Raw genomic sequence first — 27,908 nt, forward strand, 5'->3', positions numbered from 1 at the left:
CGGTTCGAATCCGTCGCGGGATTCTATTTTTGTTCGCTTTATTTATTATTTATTTGTTCAAACCGACGCAAAAATAATTGGGCATTTATGTGATTACGTACAAAGCAAGGGAGTTTTTCATAAAAAACATGCCACGTCAGCACCCAACAGGCAGGCCCAACCAGTCAGTTTTCCTGTCAATACGTATAAACAGCATTTTTAGCCTTTTTTGCAACGCCTCGTCCCAAAGTTGGTACTGACACGTAAAAATAATAATCTTGGTACCAATCTGTTTTCAATGCCTCAATTATGGTGCTTCTGTGCAATTTACTCCAATTCAAACACCCAAAAGAAATTACTTGCATACCTTGTTGAGATGATCTTTTTAAAGTTTCTGCTTTTACCAGCTTGGTGAATGAATCAGTTGAGCTCATGGTACTTGTCACACTTCTCACTCCAATTGACTTCTTACTCCTGAAAGAAAACATAATTGAAGGTCACATAGGATACACAGGAATAAACACATCATTCATCTACTTTATATTTCCTAGATTCAGTGTAGTACAAAGGTATAACCGAAAAAAGTAAATGTGCCGAGTCAAGAATAAATGCAGATAGAGAGAATAGTACAAGACAGAGCTCACCTAAGAAGTAAGACTGCTTATGAATTGTGAGTTGTGACAGAAGAAAAGCAGGTAGGTATGCAGGGATGATTTAATTACAGGTGAATAACCACATAATGAAGAATATACTTTAGTAGAGATGAAGAATGCCTACATATGTAGTATCAGTCCTTTATTTTATCCATTTTAGTAGGGATGAAGAATATACCAGGGGAAACGAGAAGCTTTTTTTTGGCACATGCCAACTTTCTAAACGCTTAGCATGCAAAACATAACAGGAAACATATAATGTCGATGTGTTCCTGCTTGTTACAGTAAGTCCAGGTGTAGAATTAATATTTATTTAGACTCTACTGGATATAATAGTACATGATTGCAATGCAACTCATGGGAGTTTTGACAGCCAACATCCCCTGCTCCTGTATTTTTAATAAGACCAACATCTACAATGTGAGCAGCATGATTTTGTTCTCTCCTTGTCTTGGCTACTGACCAGGGGATCAAAGTGCAACCATTTACTTTAATTTCCTTGTAGATAGCATGGAGTCTGAACAAGTTTGGGCACGTGTCTAGGACTGCGGAGACCACCACAGAGGCATCTGATTCCAATATGACAGTATCTTCAGAACATCCAGGCAAGAATTGGCTTTAACTTCTTCAAAATCAAAATGAGGTATCTTTAGTATCTTCAGCCACAATACGACCTGCAGGAAGACCGCAGGTGGAGTGTGCTTGGACGGCAGCTTGGCCGCCGGCTGCACGCCCTTCCAGACGGCCAGGCAGAGATTCTTCGCCTCAGCAACCGCCTTGGCCCCTGATCGCAGATAGCACCTGAGTAGTGTATCCCTCAATCAACATCGCCATCTTGTCCCCCACAAGCCGGGACCAAGCAACGGTAATCTCCACCTCAGAACCACAGACGGAAAATCTACCCTGACTTGTGTTGCAATACTTGGAAGGGAAGTAGAAATGACCAGATGTAGAGCCAGAACGCCCGTAGGCTTCTACCACAACATCCAACCCTCCTCTAATATCTACCGAAACGACATTCCTTGACAAAGGAACATAACCATCTAGATCTACTTCACGTTCTTCAATGGAATGAAACAAAACAACCTTCTCACGTGTGCCATCAATAACACAGGCAACCTGGCCACCGAATTTGAAAGGAAACTCCTCTCCAATAAAACGAATGGATAAAATAGTGGCTTGAACCGTTGTAAGAAGCCTCTCAAACCTCAACTCTGCTCTACAGAAGGGACTATCGAACGGTAAAGGTCGGTGCTCACCGTTGTCATCTGCTTCATCATAACGTTTGCCATCATAACGGTTGACGGCACACATCAACTGTGTATCTTTGAGCTCATCATCTCCATCATGTACTTTTAGTTCGACTTCAAAGTCAACATAGTCCACAGCTAGAATTGCACGAGAAGGGCCAGTCAAGCGCAGATAAGAGTCCTGCAATCATTAGATCATCATTATATTTAGCTAAAGAAGAAGAAAAGTAGTATTTAAAAGAAACAGAGGACAAAGAAGTATATACTCGTATTACTTAAATGAAACAGAGGACAACGAAGTATATATTACATGAAAGAAATATTTGACAATGAACATAATAAACTGAATATACAATGGTACATACATCTTGAGTGAGTACTTGGCACCTAATCCTTGACCGAGCGAAGAGAAGGTTGCGGTTGCGGTCCACGGTGTCTCGGGCAGCGACCACACCATACACCCTGAGTGGCCATTTGAGGTCATCACTAAGTTCAACAATTTTGAAGGAGTAGATCTGCAATGTGCTCCCAGTGACAGCGGCACGGGGCGGGATGATACCGGGTATGCAGTGCGTAAACTGCATAGGACTCAATGTGGCTGCAAAACAAATAAAGCAAAGACAATCAATTCACTTCCAAGGGGGGAAATTAGTGATATGCAGAAATTTCTTGAGACATGACTAGAGCAAACAGACCAAGGAAAAAAAGCTGAGTAAGCTAAGCTGCAGCATGCATGTTTTACTTACTTTTATCTTCGAAGCCGCCGCACCGTCCGGACTTGCTGCCACTAGAGCGTTCCCAGGTGCTACGGTGGCCTGCGAAACATTCCAGCTCATCATCCATCCACTCTTTGAGTTGGTCCGTTTGTGATTTCGTTTCCTGCTCGTCAGCAGCGTGCTCCACCTCCACAATCGGAGGCTTCTTCGGGGCCTCTTCTTTCTTCTCCGCCGCTTGCAGTTCTCCCTCTGCCTCTCCATCTCCCTCTCCGCCTCCATCACCCTCTCATACTCTTCCTCATCCTCCACCGTAAACATCATCGCCAACTCATTCTTGTAAAGGTTGGGTCTAGCCAGGACACTGGAGGAGAGACGCAAGAATTCGTGGGTCAGCATCATCTGATCCCTCTCTGCATCCTTGTTCCTCATCCTATCCCTCTCCTTATCTTCCTTCCTCTTCTCCTCTGCCGCCTCCTCGGTAGCCTTGTAGAAATCCTTGGAGATTTTCTTTAATCTGGATGTTGTGGTAACCAGCTCATCGGTCGTGTACAAGGAGATGCGGGCATGGGAAATCCAAAGATATTGTGACATGGATAGCAGCCGGTGGCCCAGGTCCTCCGTGTCTTGGAGGATGGAATCGACGAGTTCTTTCTCGTCGTCTCTAACCTGCGGCGAGTCCGTGTTCTTCTTGTGTACAGGAACGAACATTGTGTTGTCGGCCATGAATCCCTTCCATGTTGTTGTTCCAGAGAGGATATCCTCCCAGCGAGAAATCGTGGGAGTAAGGTGTTGAACTGTCACGTTCATTGTATGTACACTTGTGTTGATGATTATCCTGTAATCTGTTGTAACTAGGTAGGCTAGTCTTCAGGATCCTTCCTAGTCTAACGCAACCACCACGAGACGTGCCCTGCATGTAGGGGTCTCGATGTATATGTAACCGAGCTCCGCTCTCTCGCAATACACAGAGTTTACGGCTCAGTTTGGTATCAGAGCTATGACTACTCCTCCTTCTTCTCCTCAGGCAGATGCCGACTCCTCCGAGGCTGCAGCCGCCGCCGCCGCCGCGCTCGCCGACGGCGCCGCTACAGCAGCCCTCCCTACTGATCCCAGCGTCAAGGCGGAGTATCATGCAGTCACTAACTGTGTGGCTGAGTCCTGCTGGCTTCGCCAACTCCTCCTCGAGCTTCATCGCCCCCCTCGTCGAGCTACGATTGTGTACTGTGATAATGTGAGTGCCGTATATCTCTCGTCTAATCCCATCCAGCAGCAGCGCACGAAGCATGTGGAGATCGACCTGCACTTTGTACGAGACCGTGTGGCCCTCGGGGAGGTGAAGGTGTTGCACGTCCCGACGGCATCCCAGTTTGCTGATGTTTTCACCAAGGGGCTTCCATCCTCGGTGTTTCGTGATTTTCGCTCCAGTCTGAACGTCTTGCCAAGCGCCGTTCGGACTGCGCGGGGGGGGGGGGGGGGGGTGTTGAACTGTCACGTTCATTGTATGTACACTTGTGTTGATGATTATCCTGTAATCTGTTGTAACTAGGTAGGCTAGTCTTCAGGATCCTTCCTAGTCTAACGCAACCACCACGAGACGTGCCCTGCATGTAGGGGTCTCGATGTATATGTAACCGAGCTCCGCTCTCTCGCAATACACAGAGTTTACGGCTCAGTTTAAGGGACCCAAGCAAGTCTTTGCGCTAGCTCCCTCTCCAGCGAGATGATATCCTGTATCAGCGTCGACAACTCGTCAGATTGATCTTTCCTGGATTCCATCTCGGACAAGATCGACCCACCGGCCGCCGCTCTTTGTTTCCGCCGCCGCTAGACGCGCGGTTATTCGCACAAAGGAAAAAGAAACCCTTGGAGAATCCTACACAAATACGCTAGTGCACAGGTGGATCGTTTCTTCTTGACGTACGTAGCTAGGACATGCAGGCACAAAGCAGGCACGTACGAAGCAACCAGCCGCCGGCTTGTTCGATCGAACACACAAGTCGACGGTCGCACCTATCAGTTTATTGCTTTTCTCGATTCGATCGGGGTTTACAGGGGGAACCACGTAATTATATATAGCTACTATTAATTCAACCTATACGCAGCCGACTCGGCCACAACTACAAGTCCATGCCGGACTCGACTTCCTAATCGTGATTATCTCTAACAGAGAATTGAGCTACACTAGCAAAAAAAACCCGTGTGTTGCAACGGGAAAGAAAATAACACACGTTCTTAACCCAATAATAACCATGACTCAAGACCTTAATAGGCCCGCGTCTTTTAGTTTCACATGGCATCACATTTGTATTTCCTCTGTACTCAGACACTCGCTCGAAAGAAAAAGCCCGTGCATTGCAACGGGAAAGAAAATAACACACACTCTTAACCCAATAAACATGACTCAAGACATTAATAGGCCCACGTCTTTTAGTTTCACATGGCATCACATTTGTGTTGCCGACAGTGACCTCTGTGCTCACACAATGAAAACACGTTTGAATGTGGTTAGTCTTAATGTCTCTCTCTTTTGCACGCGCACGTGCGCAGACTCGCTTGAAAAATAAGATAAAAGTATGTTGTTTTTTTCCCGCAAGGTTTTTCATAGTTGTGTATGCATGGTTCTCGATGTTTTTTCTCTCTCTGGTTTTAATAGATGTTTATTTGCAATTCGAATCACCGACGGTACAAAAAAAAACAGACCGTACACTATATATTAAGTTTGCACCAAAAATTATATTTTAGAAATATTTAACAGCTAAAAATAACTTCATATTTAGATTCTACATATTTTTCTAATCAAGTTTCATATATAACATGTTAAAATCTAAGTTACGGTTTAAAAGATATGAATAATCTTATTTTACATAAACTGTAGATTGATTAACCGAAACGTCAAGGGGTTTTCTGTTAAAACTGAAAAAACGTTTCGGCTGACTTAAATATGGACGGCGGGTTGATTTTCTAAAACATCAGGGGATTTTCTGAGAAAATGAGAAAAAACGGTTCGGTTGTAACTTAAACGTGTACTGCGGGTTGATTTACAGAAAACTAAGGGGTTTATTTGTAAAATGGCGTGACGGATGACCAGAAACAGTCCGTGCTTTATAAAAATACTGGCTTGGAACTGTCGGGGTCTCGGGAACGCCCCGGCAGTACGTGCTTTGCTGGATGTCCAGCGAAGATGCAACCCCGAGGTGATGTTTTTGTCAGAGACGCACCTTGATAGCTATCCGGCAGAGTGTCTTCGGAAAAGATTGAAGATGGACCAAAAACTAGTTTGTTCGAGTAATGGTAGAAGTGGAGGTTTAGTTCTTTTTTGAATAATAATGTCAATGTTCATGGATTAGCTCTTGATCCTATGTTCATTGATGTAACGATTGAGGATAATAATAATTCTGTTTGGCGTTTGACTGGGATGTATGGAGATTTTAGATGGGAGAACAAACACTTGACGTGGTCTCGTATGCGATGACTACACCAAGCTCATAACCTACCATGGCTCCTGGTGGGTGACCTTAATGAAATCATGCACCTTCATGAGAAGGAAGGAGGCAATCCGCGCCCGCCCCAATACATGCAAGAATTCCATGAAGTTGTTGAGGATTGTGAGCTGCATGATCTTGGGTACCTCGGTGATCCATATACATGGCGTCGAGGTCGGATCAGGGAACGTCTCGATAGAGGGCTTGTGAATGATTTGTGGTCTGCCCGTTTTCCCCACGCGGCACTACAGAATATGGAGTTCAATCACTCAGACCACAGACCGCTCCTTGTGGATACTGAGTACTATGTACAGCCACCGAGTGGAACGAACAATATTCATGCCAAAAGATTCGAAGCGTGATGGCTGAGGGAAAAGACATTTGATGAGAAAGTGATGAATGCATGGAACGAGGCAGGGATAGATCCCACTGTCATGAACATACATGAAAAACTCAATAAAATGCATGTTAGCTTCCATGACTGGGATCAGAGGGTCCTTAAGAAGCCAAAAAAGCGCCTTCACAAAGCACAAAGGGAGCTTGAGAAGGCCATGGCAGGCCCTATGAATGATGAAAATGATGTACAAAGAAAGGAGTTAGCTGAGTTAATCAAATACTTGCTAGAGCTAGAAGAAATACAGGAAATGCAAAGATCCCAAGCAACCTGGCTAACAAGTGGTGACCGCAACACTGGTTTTTTCCAGGCTTATGCTTCAGCTAGAAGGAAAAGGAATTTTGTAAAGAGACTGAAAGATGTTGGATGCAATTGGCTTGAAGGTATGCCAGAACTGAACTCGCATGTATTGAACTACTTTACACATCTATTCACGTCAGAAGTGCAGCACACAGGCCCATAGATTTTACACAAGGTACAGCACAAAGTCACTGACCAGATGAACAATTTTTTGATGGCACCGTATACTACTGATGATGTTAAAAAAGCTGTGTTCAGTATTGGGGATATTAAGGCTCCCGGTCCAGATGGTCTCCATTCAATATTCTTTAAAAAGTTTTGGCATATTTTGGGAGATGACATAACAGCGGAGGTACTTCTTGCAATCAATTCCAGAATAATTCCGGCGGACTGGAATGAGACTACAATTGTGATGATCCCCAAAACTGACTCAACCGAACTGGTAACACAATTCCGCCCTATAAGTCTTTGTAATGTTTTATACAAGATAATCTCTAAGATGCTAGCTTTCCGTCTGAAAAACATTCTGCCTGAGATTATTTCTCCCACCCAAAGTGCCTTCGTCCCTGGGAGGATGATCACGGATAACATCCTGATAGCGTATGAATGTGTGCATAAAATAAAGAATAAAAGGGCCGGCCAAACAGGATTATGTGCAGTAAAGTTGGACATGCATAAAGCTTATGACAGGGTGGAATGGTCGTTTTTGCATGACATGATGGTTGCTCTAGGTTTTCATAGTCAGTGGATTGAACTCATGATGGCTTGTGTTAGCTCTGTTTCCTACAGAGTAAGATTCAATTCCCAAGAGACAGATAAGTTTACCCCTACTAGGGGTATACGACAAGGGGATCCTCTCTCCCCATACCTATTCCTTCTGTGCGCGGAAGGTCTATCCAGTCTATTGCAGTATGAAGAAGCTGGTGGCATCGAAGGAGTTAGAGTGTGCAGAAATGCACCGTCAGTATCACACCTCTTATTTGCTGACGATTCTCTAATTCTTATGAAACCAGATATTTTAAATGTAGCTTCCTTACAGCATGTTCTGGAAACCTACTGCCAGAGTTCGGGCTAGTTGGTGAGTTTGTCAAAGTCAAGTGTTTTCTGTTGGGTAACGTAGAAATTTCAAAAAATTTCCTACGCACACGCAAGATCATGGTGATGCATAGCAACGAGAGGGGAGAGTGTTGTCCACGTACCCTCGTAGACCGACAGCGGAAGCGTTATCACAACGCGGTTGATGTAGTCGTACGTCTTCACGATCCGACCGATCAAGTACCGAACGCACGGCACCTCCGAGTTCTACACACGTTCAGCTCGATGACGTCCCTCGAACTCCGATCCAGCCGAGTGTTGAGGGAGAGTTTCGTCAGCACGACGGCGTGGTGACGATGATGATGTTCCACCGACACAGGGCTTCGCCTAACCTCTGCAATGGTATTATCGAGGTGTAATATGGTGGAGGGGGGCACCGCACACAGCTAAGAGATCTCAAGGATCAATTGTTGTGTCTCTGGGGTGCCCCCCTGCCCCCGTATATAAAGGAGCAAGGGAGGAGGAGGCCGGCCCTGGGAGGGGCGCACCAAGTGTGGAGTCCTACTAGGACTCCCTAGTCCTAGTAGGATTCCACCTCCCATATGGAATAGGAAAAGAGGAAGGGAAAAAGAGAAGGAAGGAAGGGAGCGCCCCCCTTCCCTAGTCCAATTCGGACCAGACCAAGGGGAGGGGTGCGGCCACCCTTGAGGCCCTTTTTCTTCTTTCCCGTATGGCCCAATAAGGCCTAATACGTATTCCCGTAACTCTCCGGTACTCCGAAAAATACCCGAATCACTCGGAACCTTTCCGAAGTCCGAATATAGTCGTCCAATATATCGATCTTTACGTCTCGACCATTTCGAGACTCCTCGTCATGTCCCCGATCTCATCCGGGACTCCGAACTCCTTCGGTACATCAACATACATAAACTCATAATAAAACTGTCATCGTAACTTTAAGCGTGCGGACCCTACGGGTTCGAGAACTATGTAGACATGACCGAGACACGTCTCCGGTCAATAACCAATAGCGGGACCTGGATGCCCATATTGGCTCCCACATATTCTACGAAGATCTTTATCGGTCAGACCGCATAACAACATACGTTGTTCCCTTTGTCATCGGTATGTTACTTGCCCGAGATTCGATCGTTGGTATCTCGATACCTAGTTCAATCTCATTACCGGCAAGTCTCTTTACTCATTCCGTAATACATCATCCCGCAACTAACTCATTAGTCACAATGCTTGCAAGGCTTATAGTGATGTGCATTACCGAGTGGGCCCAGAGATACCTCTCCGACAATCGGAGTGACAAATCCTAATCTCGAAATACGCCAACCCAACAAGTACCTTTGGAGACACCTGTAGAGCACCTTTATAATCACCCAGTTATGTTGTGACGTTTGGTAGCACACAAAGTGTTCCTCCGGTAAACGGGAGTTGCATAATCTCATAGTCATAGGAACATGTATAAGTCATGAAGAAAGCAATAGCAACATACTAAACGATCGGGTGCTAAGCTAACGGAATGGGTCAAGTCAATCACGTCATTCTCCTAATGAGGTGATCTCGTTAATCAAATGACAACTCATGTCTATGGCTAGGAAACATAACCATCTTTGATTAACGAGCTAGTCAAGTAGAGGCATACTAGTGACACTCTGTTTGTCTATGTATTCACACATGTATTATGTTTCCGGTTAATACAATTCTAGCATGAATAATAAACATTTATCATGATATAAGGAAATATATAATACTTTATTATTTCCTCTAGGGCATATTTCCTTCAGTCTCCCACTTGCACTAGAGTCAATAATCTAGTTCACATCGCCATGTGATTTAACATCAATAATTCACATCACCATGTGATTAACACCCATAGTTCACATCTCTATGTGACCAACTCTCAAAGGGTTTACTAGAGTCAATAATCTAGTTCACATCGCTATGTGATTAACACCCACAGTTCACATCTCTATGTGACCAACACTCAAAGGGTTTACTAGAGTCAATAATCTAGTTCACATCGCTATGTGATTAACACCCAAAGAGTACTAAGGTGTGATCATGTTTTGATTGTGAGATAATTTTAGTCAACGGGTCTGTCACATTCAGATCCGTAAGTATTTTGCAAATATCTATGTCTACAATGCTCTTCACGGAGCTACTCTAGCTAATTGCTCCCACTTTCAATATGTATCTAGACCGAGACTTAGAGTCATCTAGATTTAGTGTCAAAACTTGCATCAACGTAATCCTTTACGACGAACCTTTTGTCACTTCCATAATCGAGAAACATTTCCTTATTCCACTAAGGATAATTTTGACCGCTGTCCAGTGATCTACTCCTAGATCACTATTGTACTCCCTTGCCAAAATCAGTGTAGGGTATACAATAGATCTGGTACACAGCATGGCATACTTTATAGAACCAATGGCCAAGGCATAGGGAATGACTTTCATTCTCTTTCTATCTTCTGCCGTGGTCGGGCTTTGAGTCTTACTCAATTTCACACCTTGTAACACAAGCAAGAACTCTTTCTTTGACTGTTCTATTTTGAACTACTTCAAAATCTTGTTAAGGTATGTACTCATTGAAAAAACTTATCAAGCGTCTTGATCTATCTCTATAGATCTTGATGCTCAATATGTAAGCAGCTTTACCGAGGTCTATCTTTGAAAAACTTCTTTCAAACACTCCTTTATGCTTTGCAGAATAATTCTACATTATTTCCGATCAACAATATGTGATTCACATATACTTATCAGAAATGCTGTAGTGCTCCCACTCACTTTCTTGTAAATACAGGCTTCACCGCAAGTCTGTATAACACTATATTCTTTGATCAACTTATCAAAGTGTATATTCCAACTCCGAGATGCTTGCACTAGTCCATAGATGGATCGCTGGAGCTTGCATATTTTGTTAGCACCTTTAGGATTGACAAAACCTTCTGGTTGCATCATATACAACTCTTCTTTAATAAATCCATTAAGGAATGTAGTTTTGTTTATCCATTTGCCATATTTCATAAAATGCGGCAATTGCTAACATGATTCAGACAGACTTAAGCATAGATACGAGTGAGAAACTCTCATCGTAGTCAACACCTTGAACTTGTCGGAAAACCTTTTTGCGACAATTCTAGCTTTGTAGATAGTAACACTACTATCAGCGTCCGTCTTCCTCTTGAAGATCCATTTAATCTCAATGACTCGTCGATCATTGGGCAAATCAATCAAAGTCCGTACTTTGTTCTCATACATGGATCTCATCTCAGATTTCATGGCCTCAAGCCATTTTGCGGAATTTGGGCTCACCATTGCTTCTTCATAGTTCGTAGGTTCGTCATGGTCTAGTAACATGATCTTCAGAACAGGATTACCGCACCACTCTGGTGCGGATCTTATTCTGGTTTACCTACGAGGTTTGGTAGTAACTTGATCTGAAGTTACATGATCATCATCATTAACTTCCTCACTAATTGGTGTAGGAGTCACAGGAACAGATTTCTGTGATGAACTACTTTCCAATAAGGGAGCAGGTACAGTTACCTCATCAAGTTCTACTTTCCTCCCACTCACTTCTTTCGAGAAAAACTCCTTCTCTAGAAAGGATCCATTCTTAGCAACGAATGTCTTGCCTTCGGATCTGTGATAGAAGGTGTACCCAACTGTCTCCTTTGGGTATCCTATGAAGACACATTTCTCCGATTTGGGTTTGAGCTTATCAGGATGAAACCTTTTCACATAAGCATTGCAACCCCAAACTTTAAGAAACGACAACTTTGGTTTCTTACCAAACCACAGTTCATAAGATGTCGTCTCAACGGATTTAGATGGTACCCTATTTAATGTGAATGCAGCTGTCTCTAATGCATAACCCCAAAACGATAGTGGTAGCTTGGTAAAAGACATCATATATCGCACCATTTCTAATAAAGTACGGTTACGATGTTCGGACACACCATTACACCGTGGTGTTCCAGGTGGCGTGAGTAGTGAAACTATTTCACATTATTTTAACTGAAGGCCAAACTCGTAACTCAAATAATCTTCTCCACGATCAGATCGTAGAAACTTTATTTTCTTGTTACGATGATTTTCCGCTTCACTCTAAAATTATATGAACTTTTCAAATGTTTCAGACTTCTGTTTCATTAAGTAGATATACCCATATTTGCTCAAATCATCTGTGAAGGTCAGAAAATAATGATACCTGCTACGAGCCTCAATATTCATCGGACCACATACATCTGTATGTATGATTTCCAACAAATCTGTTGCTCTCTCCATAGTTCCGGAGAACGACGTTTTAGTCATCTTGCCCATGAGGCATGGTTCGCAAGCATCAAGTGATTCATAATCAATTGATTCCAAAATCCCATCAGTATGGAGTTTCTTCATGCGCTTTACACCAATATGACCTAAACGGCAGTGCCACAAATAAGTTGCACTATCATTATTAACTTTGCATCTTTTGGCTTCAATATTATGAATATGTGTATCACTACGATCGAGATCCAACAAACCATTTTCATTGGTGTGTATGACCATAAAAGGTTTTTATTCATGTAAACAGAACAAAAATTGTTCTATAACTTAAATGAATAACCGTATTGCAATAAACATGATCAAATCATATTCATGCTCAATGCAAACACCAAATAACACTTATTTAGTTTCAACACTAATCCCGAAAGTATAGGGAGTGTGCGATGATGATCATATCAATCTTGGAACTACTTCCAACACACATCGTCACCTCGCCTTTTACTAGTCTCTGTTTATTCTGCAACTCCCGTTTTCGAGTTACTACTCTTTAGCAACTGAACCAGTATCAAATACTGAGGGGTTGCTATAAACATTAGTAAGTACACATCAATAACATGTATATCCAATATACCTTTGTTCACTTTGCCATCCTTCTTATCCACCAAATACTTGGGGCAGTTCCGCCTCCAGTGACCAGTCCCTTTGCAGTAGAAGCACTTAGTCTCAGGCTTAGGTACAGACTTGGGCTTCTTCACTTGAGTAGCAACTTGCTTGCCATTCTTTTTGAAGTTCCCCTTCTTCCCTTTTCCCTTCTCTTGAAACTAGTTGTCTTGTTAACCATCAACACTTGATGTTTTTCTTGATTTCTACCTTCGTCGATTTCAGCATCACGAAGAGCTCGGGAATTACTTTCGTCATCCCTTGCATATTATAGTTCATCACGAAGTTCTACTAACTTGGTGATGGTGACTAGAGAATTCTGTCAATCACTATTTTATCTGGAAGATTAACTCCCACTTGGTTCAAGCGATTGTAGTACCCAGACAATCTGAGCACATGCTCACTAGTTGAGCGATTCTCCTCCATCTTTTAGCCATAGAACTTGTTGGAGACTTCATATCTCTCAACTCGGGTATTTGCTTGAAATATTAACTTCAACTCCTAGAACATCTTAGATGGTCCATGACGTTTAAAACGTCTTTGAAGTCCCGATTCTAAGCCGTTTAAGCATGGTGCACTAAACTATCAAGTAGTCATCATATTGAGCTAGCCAAACGTTCATAACGTCTGCATCTGCTCCTGCAATAGGTCTGTCACCTAGCGGTGCATCAAGGACATAATTCTTCTGTGCAGCAATGAGGATAATCCTCAGATCACGGATCCAATCCGCATCTATGCTACTAACATCTTTCAACATAATTTTTCTCTAGGAACATATCAAAAATAAACACAGGGAAGCAACAACGTGAGCTATTGATCTACAACATAATTTGCAAAATACTATCAGGACTAAGTTCATGATAAATTTAAGTTCAATTAATCATATTACTTAAGAACTCCCACTTAGATAGACATCCCTCTAATCATCTAAGTGATTACGTGATCCAAAGCAACTAAACCATGTCCGATTAACACGTGAGATGGAGTAGTTTCAATGGTGAACATCACTATGTTGATCATATCTACTATATGATTCACGCTCGACCTTTCGGTCTCTGTGTTCCGAGGTCATATATGTATATGCTAGGCTCGTCAAGTTTAACCTGAGTCTTCCGCGTGTGCAACTGTTTTGCACCCGTTGTATTTGAACGTAGAGCCTATCACACCCGATTAACACGTGGTGTCTCAGCACGAAGAACTTTTGCAATGGTGCATACTCAGGGAGAACACTTTTATCTTGAAATTTTAGTGAGAGATCATCTTATAATGCTACCGTCAATCAAAGCAAGATAAGATGCATAAAGGATTAACATCACATGCAATCAATATAAGTGATATGATATGGCCATCATCATCTTGTGCTTGTGATCTCCATCTCCGAAGCACCGTGCTTGTGATCTCCATCTCCGAAGCACCGTGCTTGTGATCTCCATCTTCGAAGCACCGTCATGATCACCATCGTCACCGGCGCGACACCTTGATCTCCATCGTAGCATCGTTGTCGTCTCACCAATTTATTGCTTTTACGACTATCGCTACCTCTTAGTGATAAAGTAAAACTATTACATGGCGATTGCATCTCATACAATAAAGCGACAACCATATGGCTCCTGCCAGTTACCGATAACTCGGTTACAAAACATGATCATCTCATACAACACATTATATCACATGATGTCTTGACCATATCACATCACAACATGCCCTGCAAAAACAAGTTAGACGTCCTCTACTTTGTTGTTGCAAGTTTTACGTGGCTGCTACGGGCTTAGCAAGAACCGTTCTTACCTACGCATCAAAACCACAACGATAGTTTGTCAAGTTGGTGCTGTTTTAACCTTCGCAAGGACCGGGCGTAGCCACACTCGGTTCAACTAAAGTGAGAGAGAGAGACACCCGCCAGTCACCTTTAAGCAACGAGTGCTCCGAACGGTGAAACCAGTCTCGCGTAAGCGTACGCGTAATGTCGGTCCGGGCCGCTTCATCTCACAATACCGCTGAACCAAAGTATGACATGCTGGTAAGCAGTATGACTTATATCGCCCAAAACTCACTTGTGTTCTACTCGTGCATAGCATCAACGCATAAAACCAGGCTCAGATGCCACTGTTGGGTAACGTAGTAATTTCAAAAAAATTCCTACGCACACGCAAGATCATGGTGATGCATAGCAACGAGAGGGGAGAGTGTTGTCCACGTACCCTCGTAGACCGACAGCGGAAGCGTTATCACAACGCGGTTGATGTAGTCGTACGTCTTCACGATCCGACCGATCAAGTACCGAACGCACGGCACCTCTGAGTTCTACACACGTTCAGCTCGATGACGTCCCTCGAACTCCGATCCAGCCGAGTGTTGAGGGAGATTTTCATCAGCACGACGGTGTGGTGACGATGATGATGTTCCACCGACGCAGGGCTTCGCCTAAGCTCCGCAATGGTATTATCGAGGTGTAATATGGTGGAGGGGGGCACCGCACACGGCTAAGAGATCTCAAGGATCAATTGTTGTGTCTCTGGGGTGCCCCCCTGCCCCCGTATATAAAGGAGCAAGGGAGGAGGAGGCCGGCCCTAGGAGGGGGCGCACCAAGTGTGGAGTCCTACTAGGACTCCCTAGTCCTAGTAGGATTCCACCTCCCATATGGAATAGGAAAAGAGGAAGGGAAAAAGAGAAGGAAGGAAGGGAGCGCCCCCCTTCCCTAGTCCAATTCGGACCAGACCAAGGGGAGGGGTGCGGCCACCCTTGAGGCCCTTTTTCTTCTTTCCCGTATGGCCCAATAAGGCCCAATACGTATTCCCGTAACTCTCCGGTACTCCGAAAAATACCCGAATCACTCGGAACCTTTCCGAAGTCCGAATATAGTCGTCCAATATATCGATCTTTACGTCTCGACCATTTCGAGACTCCTCGTCATGTCCCGATCTCATCCGGGACTCCGAACTCCTTCGGTACATCAACATACATAAACTCATAATAAAACTGTCATCGTAACTTTAAGCGTGCGGACCCTACGGGTTCGAGAACTATGTAGACATGACCGAGACACGTCTCCGGTCAATAACCAATAGCGGGACCTGGATGCCCATATTGGCTCCCACATATTCTACGAAGATCTTTATCGGTCAGACCGCATAACAACATACGTTGTTCCCTTTGTCATCGGTATGTTACTTGCCCGAGATTCGATCGTCGGTATCTCGATACCTAGTTCAATCTCGTTACCGGCAAGTCTCTTTACTCGTTCCGTAATACATCATCCCGCAACTAACTCATTAGTCACAATGCTTGCAAGGCTTATAGTGATGTGCATTACCGAGTGGGCCCAGAGATACCTCTCCGACAATCGGAGTGACAAATCCTAATCTCGAAATACGCCAACCCAACAAGTACCTTTGGAGACACCTGTAGAGCACCTTTATAATCACCCAGTTACGTTGTGACGTTTGGTAGCACACAAAGTGTTCCTCCGGTAAACGGGAGTTGCATAATCTCATAGTCATAGGAACATGTATAAGTCATGAAGAAAGCAATAGCAACATACTAAACGATCGGGTGCTAAGCTAACGGAATGGGTCAAGTCAATCACGTCATTCTCCTAATGAGGTGATCTCGTTAATCAAATGGCAAATCATGTCTATGGCTAGGAAACATAACCATCTTTGATTAACGAGCTAGTCAAGTAGAGGCATACTAGTGACACTCTGTTTGTCTATGTATTCACACATGTATTATGTTTCCGGTTAATACAATTCTAGCATGAATAATAAACATTTATCATGATATAAGGAAATATATAATACTTTATTATTGCCTATAGGGCATATTTCCTTCATTTTCTTCAGTCCTAACACTTCTGTGGTGGTAAGGGCTGAAATATGTCAGGAATTACATATTGATACTGAAGCATTGACTGATAAATATCTTGGGCTACCAGCAATGGTGGGGGCGGATAGAAGTGACTGCTTCAAACATTTTGTTGAAAGAATTAAAGAAAGACTGAAAGGATGGATGGAGAAGGTATTATCTATTGGTGGCAAAGAGATTCTCATAAAAGCGGTAGCGCAGGCTATCCCGGTCTTTGCCATGTCTGTTTTCAGTATACCCAAAGGTGTTTGTAAGGATATCACGGACTTAATTTCCCAGTATTGGTGGGGTGATGATGAGGAACATAAGAAAATGCATTGGTTTTCGTGGTGGGAACTATGCTACCCCAAGAGTGAAGGGGGCATGGGATTTAGAGATTTATACTCCTTCAACTTGGCAATGCTATCAAAACAATGCTGGAGGTTGATCACATGTCCTGAATCTTTGTGTGCTAGAGTGCTCAAAGCAAAATATTTCCCAAATGGGAGTCTACTCCAAGCTAGCTTAAAAAATGGAGCATCGTTTACTTGGCAAAGTATCATGAAAGGATTAGAGACCTTCAAGCTGGGATACATATGGAGAATTGGGACAGGAGAGCATGTGAACATTTGGAGGGACCCGTGGATCCCAGCTAGCCCGGGCAGGAAGGTGATATCATTGAGAGGCCATTCTATTCTTTCCATTGTTCAAGAGCTCATCGACCCCAACACCGGATCATGGGATGAAGACTTGCTTCGGTCGATCATAAATCCGGTAGATGTTAACAGGATCTTACAAATCCTATTAAACTACAATTCTTTTGATGACTTTATAGCATGGCACCCTGATCGGAAAGGGAATTTTTCTGTTCGTACAGCATACCGTATTCAGTGGATTCGAACTTTTGGGGCTCATGCAACTGCACAGACACATCCAAACAGATCGAATACACCGGCAGTGTGGAGTGTACTCTGGAAGCTTTGCATCCCACGTAAAATCCAAATTTTTTGCTGGAGAGCGCTGCACGGGATATTGCCGCTTAAATCCATCCTTACTAACAGACATGTAGGTACAAATGGTGCATGTCCAATCTGTCATCATGGTGCGGAGGATATTAAGCATTTGCTATTTGATTGTATTCACGCAAGGGAACTCTGGAGCAGATTAGGCATCTCGGAAACAATTGCCGAAGCCTGGTCGGGTGAATCGTTCGGGTTCTATCATACTGGAACATTTACTCCTCGGTGGACCTAGCCCGGCTCCTTTGAAACCTAATTTGGATGTCAAGCAAGTCATTGTGGTGGGAAGCTGGTATCTATGGTGGATCCGTCGGCAATTCACTCACCATGGATCGCCTCCTCCTACTTTTAAATGGCCGATGTCCATATTGGCGATAGCAAATAATTACCATCAGGCTAATGAGAAGATGATGAATACTACCGTAGAAAAATGGAGGATACCAGAACCCAGGTTTGTCAAACTAAATGTTGATGCCGCCTTTTTTGTTGATGAAGGTTTGGGTGCTACAGCAGCTGTGATTAGGGATGAGAAGGGAACATTCCTAGCGGCACAATGTAAATTTATACCCCATGCAGCTAATGTAGTTACCACCGAGGCCCTTGCGATGAGAGATGGATTGGCTTTTGCAAATTCACTTGGTTTCCCCCGGATTGAAGCAGAATCGGACTCCACAACGGTGATAGAATCATGTGATGGCCAAGCTAGATGGTGGGATGAAGCAGCAACTATTTTTGCCGAGTGTGTGGATCTCTCTTCGTTGATCGGGAAGGTCAAATTTCAGTACTGCCCACGTTCTTGTAACCAAGCAGCGCATGTGTGCTAGCTAACTACAGTTATTGTAATAAGATTTCTCTTAGTTGGACGGACGAGCCTCCGGGCTTTCTCGTTTCGAACCTTGTGGACGATGTAATCCCTATTTTCAATCAATAAAGCTAGCCATAATGGCCTTAAAAAAAAGTCAGATAAGATAAGATGAGTATGCCCTCGATGTACCACTCTTGCACAGGAAGCACAAATTGGGCTACTGGATCCGGAACTGCGTCAAAGTGTCGGGCGCACAGGTGCGCGACCACACGGGCCGGCCCATCTCACACTGTTCGAATCGCTTGGGAGTTCCGATTTTGTGAAAGTTCTAGAAGATTCCCAGCCGGTTTTACCGGTTTTGGGAACCGTCTAGAAGGTTCCTTGTACGGGTTTTTTAATTTTTTTCGTTTTTCCTTCTTACTTTTTCTTTCTTTCTTTTCCTATCTTTCTTTTTCTGTCATTTTTGTTTTCGTTTTTTTCTTTTCCACAAAAGTCGGGATACAAAAAAATCACAAATCCATAAAAAATTCTGGGAATTAAGAAAATGTTAAAATTATGAAACAATTGGTTCATAAAATACGAAAATGTTAGCATATTTCAAAAAATGTTCTCGTTTCAAAATTTTGTTCACAAATCGAAATGTGTTCTATTTTTTAAAAGATTGTCGGTGTTACCAAAAAATGTTCACACATTCTAAATATTTTAGTGTATTAAGAAAGTTCTTGCATTTCAAAAAATGTTCATGTTTTCTTCAGGTTTCCATAAAATGTTCAGAGTTTCAAATTATGTTCACAATTTCAATAAATGTTCTAAATTTCAAAAACTGTTCACGTTTTCAAAAACTTATTGTTTAAAAATTTGTTTGTGTTTTCAAAAAATTGTTTGGAATGTTAATTTTTGTTCTCATTTTTAAAATTTTGGTTTAGAATTTCAAATTTTGTTCTGATTTTTCAATGTTTGTTTGTGTTTTCCAAAAAAAATGTTCTCATTTTCCAAAATTGTTCATAGATCAAAAGCTGTTCATAGATATAAAAGTTATTTGCGAATTAAATTTTTTTTGTGGATTTCAAAATATGTTCGTGTTTTCTAATTTTGTTTGGAATTTCGAAAATTGTTTCTTTTTTGAAAAAAATTCATAAATGAAATAATGTTCGGGATTCACGATTTTCAAAAAATGGTGGGAATTACAAAATATTATCGTTTTCAGAACAAAATTTGGCATTTTATTGTTTTCCTAAATTTTCTTCAGATTTTCATAAAATGTTCAGAGTTTTAACCAAATTGTTCAAAATTTTAGTAATTTTTCTAAATTTCAAAAATTGTTCACATTTTAAAAAATTTCAGCGTTTCAACATTTGTTACTTTTAGAAAAAAGTTTGGAACTTTTTTTTGTTCTATTTTTTAGAAATGTTTTACAATTTCAAATTTTTTTTTAGTTTTTCAAAGTTTGTTTGTGTTTACCAATAAAAATGTTCTCATTTTTCTAAAATTGTTCGTAGATCAAAATCTGTTCATATATATAAAATAAATTTGCGAATTGAAAAATATATTCGTGTTTTCTAATTTTGTTTAGAATTTCGAAAATTGTTTCTTTTTTGTGAAAAAAATTCACAAATCAAATAATGTTCAGGATTTCACGATTTCAAAAAATATGCGGAATAAAAAAATATTTGGAACTACAAAAATATTATCGTTTTCAGAACAAATTTGGCAATTGTTTTCCTAAATTTTCAAGAAACGTTCGAAATTTTGTAAAGATTGTTTTTAGGGTGCCGCTTTAGTGAGATTAAGAAACAAATTGCGCTTCGCTTTTAGCGGAAACTGCCGTGGCTAGTTGCACACGTTGTGAATCAAAAGTTGCGAGTTCGATACCTGTCAGCGCCTAGTTTTTCTTTATGTCACGCTCTCTTTTGTTTCCTGTTTGTGGGCCGGCCCAGTCGTGGGTCATGCTGTGCGGCAGCGCGCTATTGGACGCAAAGAGCGTCCAATAGGTGCTCTCACTGGATCCAGAGTCTGAGGAAACAATCCCAGCTAGATTCAAATTTGAACGCGTCGAGCGGGCGGCCATTGGCCCGCTAGCGATCCGTGACACCCTTTTTATTAGGAAAGATTATGTCTTCCTGCTACTTTAGAAAAGTTTGTGTCCGTTTTAGAAATCCCAAACGCACTTAATCTCACCTGGTCCCCACAGTGTTGCTTGCATGCATCCATGTGACCGCATGGTCCAACTAGTTTGCATGCATAAGAGTTTGCTCGACGCCTTTGTTCTGCTCTGGTTTTTTCCTTTTATTTTTTCTTTGGTTCTTTTTGTTTTTCAACTGTTTTCTTGGGGTTTTTCATTTTCTTCGTATAACTTCTGTTTTCTTTTGTTATTCATAGTTTTTTTATTTTTTCCTCAATTTTCATGGTTTTTTATTCTCTTTCTCGGTTTTCACAAGTTTTTTCTTTTATTGTTCTTCGGTTTTCTTTGTTTCTTTCTTTGGTTATCATCGATTTTCTTTGGCTTTGTTCATTTCTCTTTCTTTTCACCGGTTTTCATTGGTTTTGGGACCATTTTTATTGACTTTTTTGTTTCCTACGTGTTGTTTGTATCGTTGTTCCTTGGTTTTCTATGTACATGTGAGACATTTTTTAAGACATCATTTTTAAAATACACAATAACATTTGAAAAAAATATTTTTATGTCTACCTTTTTCTTCTATATCAGGACCAATTTTATACATGTTTAACATTTTTCATAATACATGATTACATTTTTAATGAAAATGATTAAATTTTTAATACATGTTTGATGTCTATTTTTTCATAAACATTGTAGATTTTTTTCATATACATATAAAATATTATTTTATATAGGTGTAACATTTTCCAAATACGCGATTCAAATTTTTTTTGTAATGACACATACATTTTTTTTGAAACGTATGAACATTTTGAAAATGTCATGAGATGTTTTTTGTATGCTATCAACATTTTTCATATACATTTGAAACATTTATTTTATATATATCTAACTTTTTATAATATCACACAATATTTTTGAAACACATGATATTTTTAAAATGTCAAAACAATTATAGTATCAAAAGTTTTTATTTTGAATTAAGTAAATTTTTTTACATTGTGTTAAGATATTAAAAATTCAATTTTTAAATTTTGTTTGTAAAAAACCGGAAAGACGAACTTACCGGTAACCGACCTGGGCCGGCCCATTTGCGAAGCCCTGACGCGAGCGGTCGCTCCAGCTCGCGTCAGGCGATGTGTGACCCTTCCGTAAAAAAAGGCGATGTATGACCCACACCAAACAGCGAGCGAGCAAGCAAACACTCTGCTCTTCCTCCTCTCCTCCCGTAGGAGGAAAAGAAAAAGAAAGGAGAAAATCTGGCGCCGAGCTTTTTGCTTGGTTTCTTGCCTTGCTCCAATCCTCGTCGTCCGTGTCCCGCCGCCGCCGGCGTCATCCATCAAGACTGCTGCTGCCGCTCCACAGTATCTGCTGCTCAGCTCCAGCTCCAAGCTAGGTAAAGGACCCCCTCCTGCTGCCCGCAGATCGTCTCACGGGATTTCTCTTCCTCACCGAATCGTCTCCTATGAAGTTGCAGGTACTATACTTGGGTTCCGCTGCTCGATTCGTCACCCAGGCCAGGCTTAGCTACTTCCTCCCCTCCCAGATTTATCAGTTTACAGACTTCCTGTATTGACCAGTAGTGTAGTGTAGTAGTATTCTCCCCCTTCTTGCTAATCAACGGCGGACCCCATCACTTCACTCTACTTAATTTTCCAACACCTCTAATTGCATTTTTAATTAGACGATCGGGCGTTTCTTTCTCTCATTAACCTTTTGTTAGCCCTGGCACCATACTACTTACTCTAGTTACTAGACTGGTAATTTCCTTCTCCATTTTTACAGGTGCAGACTCATAGAGAGGCGTGCCTTTAAGCTTTAAAGCTCACTGTGTCTGTGTGGTTAATTGACTAAATGATCTTTGAGGAACAATATGTGCAACCGAATGGCAGTCGAAAGCCTGGTATCATCAAACCACCTACTTCGGATCCATCTTGCTTCGGCCCTAATAATGATTTTTGCCTTTATCCTGGCATGCCATTGTGTGGAACCTTATTTCAGAGACGATTCTACTCTGGGTTTCATAGGCATTGTACTGCCTTCTCCGGAACCCTCGTGCGCAAGGATTGACTAATAATGCCACCAAAGCTTCCACCAGCAAGCATCAAGGATGGCTCCAATGCTACAATATTTCTCGGGTTTATATGCTTTGACGGGGAGATATTCGTATGCGCTACTGATGTGGAATCAGCCCCTTTGCATCGGCAAGATGCCGTCGTGATATAGGACGTTCCTGCAAGAATGAGCTGTCTCTTGCACATTGTCCATGTGCACTCAAGTGGTTCACCAGCCATGGATCAACTGTATGTGAGATGGGAAAGTAGTGGCTACACCCAAGTTTGGTGCACCCACGCAATGAAAAGTAAAAAAAAATATTAAAAAATTCTGAAACTTAGTGGCATTGATTACGAGCAAATGTTTTACAAGGTTGCAAAGTTTGGTAAAAATTTGCAAGCACGTAAAACATTTGGTCATAAGCGAAGTTGCAAAGTTTCAGATTTTTTTATTTGTTTTGCTTAGTTTTCAATCGTGGTTCAATCCTCACGGTACACATGTGGTGTTCTCTCGGAGGCACAATGAAGAACCACCAGTTAGCCCAAGTAATAATTCTGTAGAGCATAGTGTTGTGGCTGCAAGGACACATGCAAGGCGTAGTTTGGGGGGGGGGGGACTGGAGTTTTTGTTGCTACTGCCCTAGGTTTTGTTGTTCTTGCATGGTTTGTTGTTCCACATGTTGGCAAGGTATCTACCCCTCAAAGCTTCACTCCTATTTTATGTGTTTGCTGTGGCATTCGAAAGTTAAAACTTGATGCCACTCTTTTGGACAGGATCATTCAAAATTCTTCTTATTTTAGTTCGCAAGCTCAGATAGACAAACCTTATATTTGTGTTCAACATAATAGTGGAGATAATGTAAAAAACTGGCAATACGGCCCTAACTATGTTATTGTTGACTCCTATGAAATGTATGGATATGGTGACATGCTTTAAGAATTTTTGTTAATCATTTGCGGTAGACTCGATCTTAGCATCTGAACTTTGTGCAATTGTGCAGCAAACTTCTGGAAATTCAAAGAAAAGATGGTGTAAAAAAACCTATATTGGATGATAATCAAGTTGCTCACGTTCTGGACTACTTTGTTCCCTTCATCAGCCTGATTACTCAATTTCTTGTCTGTTTTACCAGTCAGATAATCAAATGGAGGAATTGTGCCAACATCAAGGTCAATTAATTTGCTTTACACATGTGCATTATGAATGGAACATTGCTAACTATACTGTAGCTGGTAATAGCATCTTCAAATTTGTAAAGTTTGCCAGCATATTGGTTACAGTAATTTCCTCCTGTAAAAATAACCCTGAGTAATATGTATGAACCCGTGACTAGATGAGCTTGACAAACTGCTACCATTGGCTGGAGCAGCTATTCGGAGTATTGTAGTGTATATTTCCTTCTAATAGCTCGCTGGTTTGACTAGAATTTTGATAAAACAGTAGCAATTCTTCTCGTAAAATATGACTATCAAGATGTGTATAGTTCACTAAGTTGACAATCAGTAGGAAATTCTACCAAGATAATTAACTTATTGTCAGGGTACTCTGCTTTCAGAGGTATGTAGTAAATATTGGCTCTTTGCTGTTGAAATGGACAATCTGAAATACAGGTGAAAGCTTTCTTCTTCTGTAGCATGAAATGAAAGTTATATCTTTTTTATTATGTTTTAAAAATTGCAATACGTGGGAGATGGATGTGAAGTTGAGCCAGGTGACAAGAGGGGCACTGTAAAATTTGTTGGCCAAGCTGAACCCCTTGGACATGGATTTTGGGTTGGAGTGCAATACGATGAGCCACTCGGAAAGCACGATGGCATGTATGTTCATTCTCAAACTATGAAAGTGATGAATAGTTGATCTTTGAAGCAATAGCTCCTTGAAACATTTTTCTTTGATTTCTCGGATGCTGCAGGGTGAAAGGCGTCCGCTTCTATGTGTGCCCTCAAGGGCATGGAGCAATTGTCCAGCCAGAGAAAGTAAAGGTATCTGTCCTTGCTACATGACATACAATGCTTACGACCTGGCAACTGGTGCCATAATTTTGGCTGGATGGGTATTATTGTCGTGGCTGAACTTGAACGGTGCTTCCTCAAATAATTGAATTTCATATATATCCTCTAGGCTTTGTTCCCTTAAAACAAATTGCGCCTTAAAACAAATGGTGGTTGATCACGATGGCAGTTTGGTTGCAATGGCAAGTTGGCAACAACATGTTTCAGTGCATGTTAGGATGGTTTGCATGATATGGTATTATGATTGCAACGTCGGGCTTGTTGGATTGTGATGACATTTGAATTGATGTATTGGAAGAGTTACAGAGGGGCAATTTATTCTAGCCTGCAGCAGAAACCTACCTTACATTATATAAGCAACTTAAGCCGGAGCTAAAAGCATGTGCCCCTAGTAAGATGATTGTGAACATGCATAAAGTACCAGTAGTATTTGTTATTATGGTGGAAAAAAGAACTTATCCTTCCGCAGCGTGTCAAACTTTAGTCAGCAAAGGGAGAAGGAGTTGGACTTCGACTGACTAGCAGAACTTTACTAGTCATACTCCGCCTAAGAAGCAACCAAAGTTACTAGTTGTTCTCAACCTAAGAATGTCCATTCCCTCATTTTCCTGGGTGTTCAAAATGTCATGTTAACCTTTAAGCAGTCCTGAGTCATGGTCCCATTTTTATTTTGTGCTGTGTGAATGCTCTGAAGCGTGCCATGGAATCCAATATGTGTGTGGTCTTCAATCAGGAACATCATCTCTTCCTTATTTTTTTCCCTAGGCTCCTTTGTCTAAGACGCTATCTTTTGAAATCCGTTCCCTACATAATTTTCCTCATTCTCTTTCTCTGTTTTGGCTGGGAGCTACATGTGTTTGGGGGGGGGGGGGATTTACCTCTTTGATTGATAATAATCTTCCGTTTCTGTCATCGCTTCTCTCTCTCCCTATCGGGCTGTCCAGTCATTTTCTGATTGTGTTGGCCTGTTCAAAATAGCACTGGAAGGTTTTCATTGGGTCTTAATGATCAAAACCATTAGCCCCGGGCCATCAGTTTGTCGAGCCTTTTTTTGGGTCTGGGGAACATGGGAGTTTTTCCACTGTGAGAGAACCAATGGAAAAGATGACAAGAATCTGGACGGAGGCATTTTTTACACACAGGTACACATGCCAGTAACTGGACAAAAAATCGACTGTTGCTCAAAGGAAAAATAGCTGACTGTTGATTAGGCACTCCCATTTAGTTGAAAGCATCAGAGAAGCTTCCTTGACCAACACGGTAAATCAAGAAAATAGTAGTAGCAGCCACAGCAACAGCAATCCGGGGATGCATGCCCAGATAGAAACTAAGTTCCTACTCACGAACCATATAACAAGCTACACCAAGTAAGAAGTGTATAACAATTAGCTCATAAGGGCCACCATTGTATAACCACTCATCAATAGATGCAACTCCCAAATTGATAATAATCTTCCGTTTCTGTCATCGCTTCTCTCTCTCCCTATCGGGCTGTCCAGTCATTTTCTGATTGTGTTGGCTTGTTCAAAATAGCACTGGAAGGTTTTCATTGGGTCTTAATGATCAAAACCATTAGCCCCGGGCCATCAGTTTGTCGAGCCCTTTTTTGGGTCTGGGGAACATGGGAATTTTTCCACTGTGAGAGAACCAATGGAAAAGATGACAAGAATCTGGACGGAGGCATTTTTTACACACAGGTACACATGCCAGTAACTGGACAAAAAATCGACTGTTGCTCAAAGGAAAAATAGCTGACTGTTGATTAGGCACTCCCATTTAGTTGAAAGCATCAGAGAAGCTTCCTTGACCAACACGGTAAATCAAGAAAACAGCAGTAGCAGCCACAGCAACAACAATCCGGGGATGCATGCCCAGATAGAAACTAAGTTCCTACTCACGAACCATATAACAAGCTACACCAAGTCAGAAGTGTATAAAAATTAGCTCATAAGGGCCACCATTGTATAACCACTCATCAACAGATGCAACTCCCAAATTGAACAATAGCACCAGAGATAACATTTACTATATTTATACTACTTGGTAGTTGGTACCCTTCCAAGAATAGCACATCCATTGGATTAGGTCCTGTGCCGCACATTCGTGGCTCTAGTGATTCAACGTGTTCCGCTGTGATTTAGCAATAGTGCCCTTTAGTCTTGTAAGTCCTTGCCTTGGTAAGATGATTCATTATGTGTTATCTTATTCTGCAGCATTATTTAACAGTGTACTATATGTCACCCTTTGCCACCATGATACTAGCTCTACCAGCAATATTGCTCGAAGGAGGCGTTGTAATCAACTTGTTCTACACTCACGACCCCATCTTTTCTATGCTGATTATCATCCTCGGCTCAGGGGTGCTCAACTTCTCCATCTTCGACGTGATCTGTTCAACCACAGGGTGCCCTTCAATGTTACTGGCAATCTTCAAGTAAGATCATCCTGGACTATGTTTCCTTCTCTCCAACTTTGACTTGGTTTACTCTAGATGAACCATATGTGATGACAATAATGACCACCACTACATGCTTCTGTTTATGTTATCGTTTGTGATAAACTCCTTTTTGGAGTGGAGAGTAATGTGTTTGATGACATAGCGTTAACCCTATTTTCTGCAGAAGCTGAATTCCAAGTTTCCCCAGATGGTGTCTTGTGTCAACTTCATACGATCTTCCATCAGAGCTTACGGTGCAATCTGCATGGTCAAGGCGAAGCCATTGATCAAGTCGAGTCCAAGGACCATTGGAAGAGGATTTCCCCCATGCCATTTGGCGTTCTACAAGAACATTGTGCTCGGAAATGACACTCCGGCCTCCTTCACTCCTGCAACCACATGTACCATGGCATCATCGTGTGCTTCTTACTACCACATGTTTCCTGTAAAAAATAAGTAGTAGAGTTGTGATGTTGCTGCCTATAACATCTTTTCTGATTCAGTGTGATGCACTTGTTCTGCAGTGGTTAGTTTGGAGCAAGCATTTTGAGTGGTGGGATACTGACAGTGCTTAGTTTCAACAATTTTGGTTTCTGTTCTAGCATTTTATAGGATCGTCTTTCTTTCTAAAATTATTAGTTTCATTTCGAGTTCGAGGGTCAAAAGATTTAGTTATTGCTGTAATGTTACTGCCAAATTCAATCTTTTAATCTCTTGACTCGGTAAGATAATTTATTATGTGTTTTCCTTATCTGCAACATTAACATGGCACCCTTTGCCGCCATCATACTGACTCTGCACACATGACTCGATCTTGTCTGTGCCGATTATCATCCTAGACTCAGGGGTGCTTGCCTTTGGCCTC

At 41.8% G+C, this 27,908-nt stretch overlaps 2 protein-coding genes across 2 annotated transcripts; one reads left to right on the forward strand and one right to left on the reverse strand.

The window, feature by feature from the left end:
• Positions 1 to 1,397: 1,397 nt before the first annotated feature.
• On the reverse strand, positions 1,398 to 3,321 carry LOC123056017 (uncharacterized). Its single transcript, XM_044479790.1, has 4 exons — positions 2,881 to 3,321; positions 2,629 to 2,785; positions 2,248 to 2,480; positions 1,398 to 2,063 (listed from the first exon to the last, which is right to left on the reverse strand). The coding sequence occupies exons 1-4, from the start codon at positions 3,319 to 3,321 to the stop codon at positions 1,398 to 1,400; spliced, it is 1,497 nt and encodes a 498-aa protein (XP_044335725.1).
• Positions 3,322 to 3,595: 274 nt separating this feature from the next.
• LOC123056018 (uncharacterized) lies at positions 3,596 to 27,693 on the forward strand. The gene is made up of 6 exons (XM_044479791.1): positions 3,596 to 4,007; positions 24,134 to 24,151; positions 24,267 to 24,411; positions 24,507 to 24,576; positions 26,820 to 27,040; positions 27,228 to 27,693. The coding sequence occupies exons 1-6, from the start codon at positions 3,596 to 3,598 to the stop codon at positions 27,232 to 27,234; spliced, it is 873 nt and encodes a 290-aa protein (XP_044335726.1). The 3' UTR covers positions 27,235 to 27,693.
• Positions 27,694 to 27,908: the final 215 nt, after the last annotated feature.

Source organism: Triticum aestivum, chromosome 2D, assembly GCF_018294505.1.
Source record: "Triticum aestivum cultivar Chinese Spring chromosome 2D, IWGSC CS RefSeq v2.1, whole genome shotgun sequence".
NCBI classification, from domain to species: domain Eukaryota; kingdom Viridiplantae; phylum Streptophyta; class Magnoliopsida; order Poales; family Poaceae; genus Triticum; species Triticum aestivum.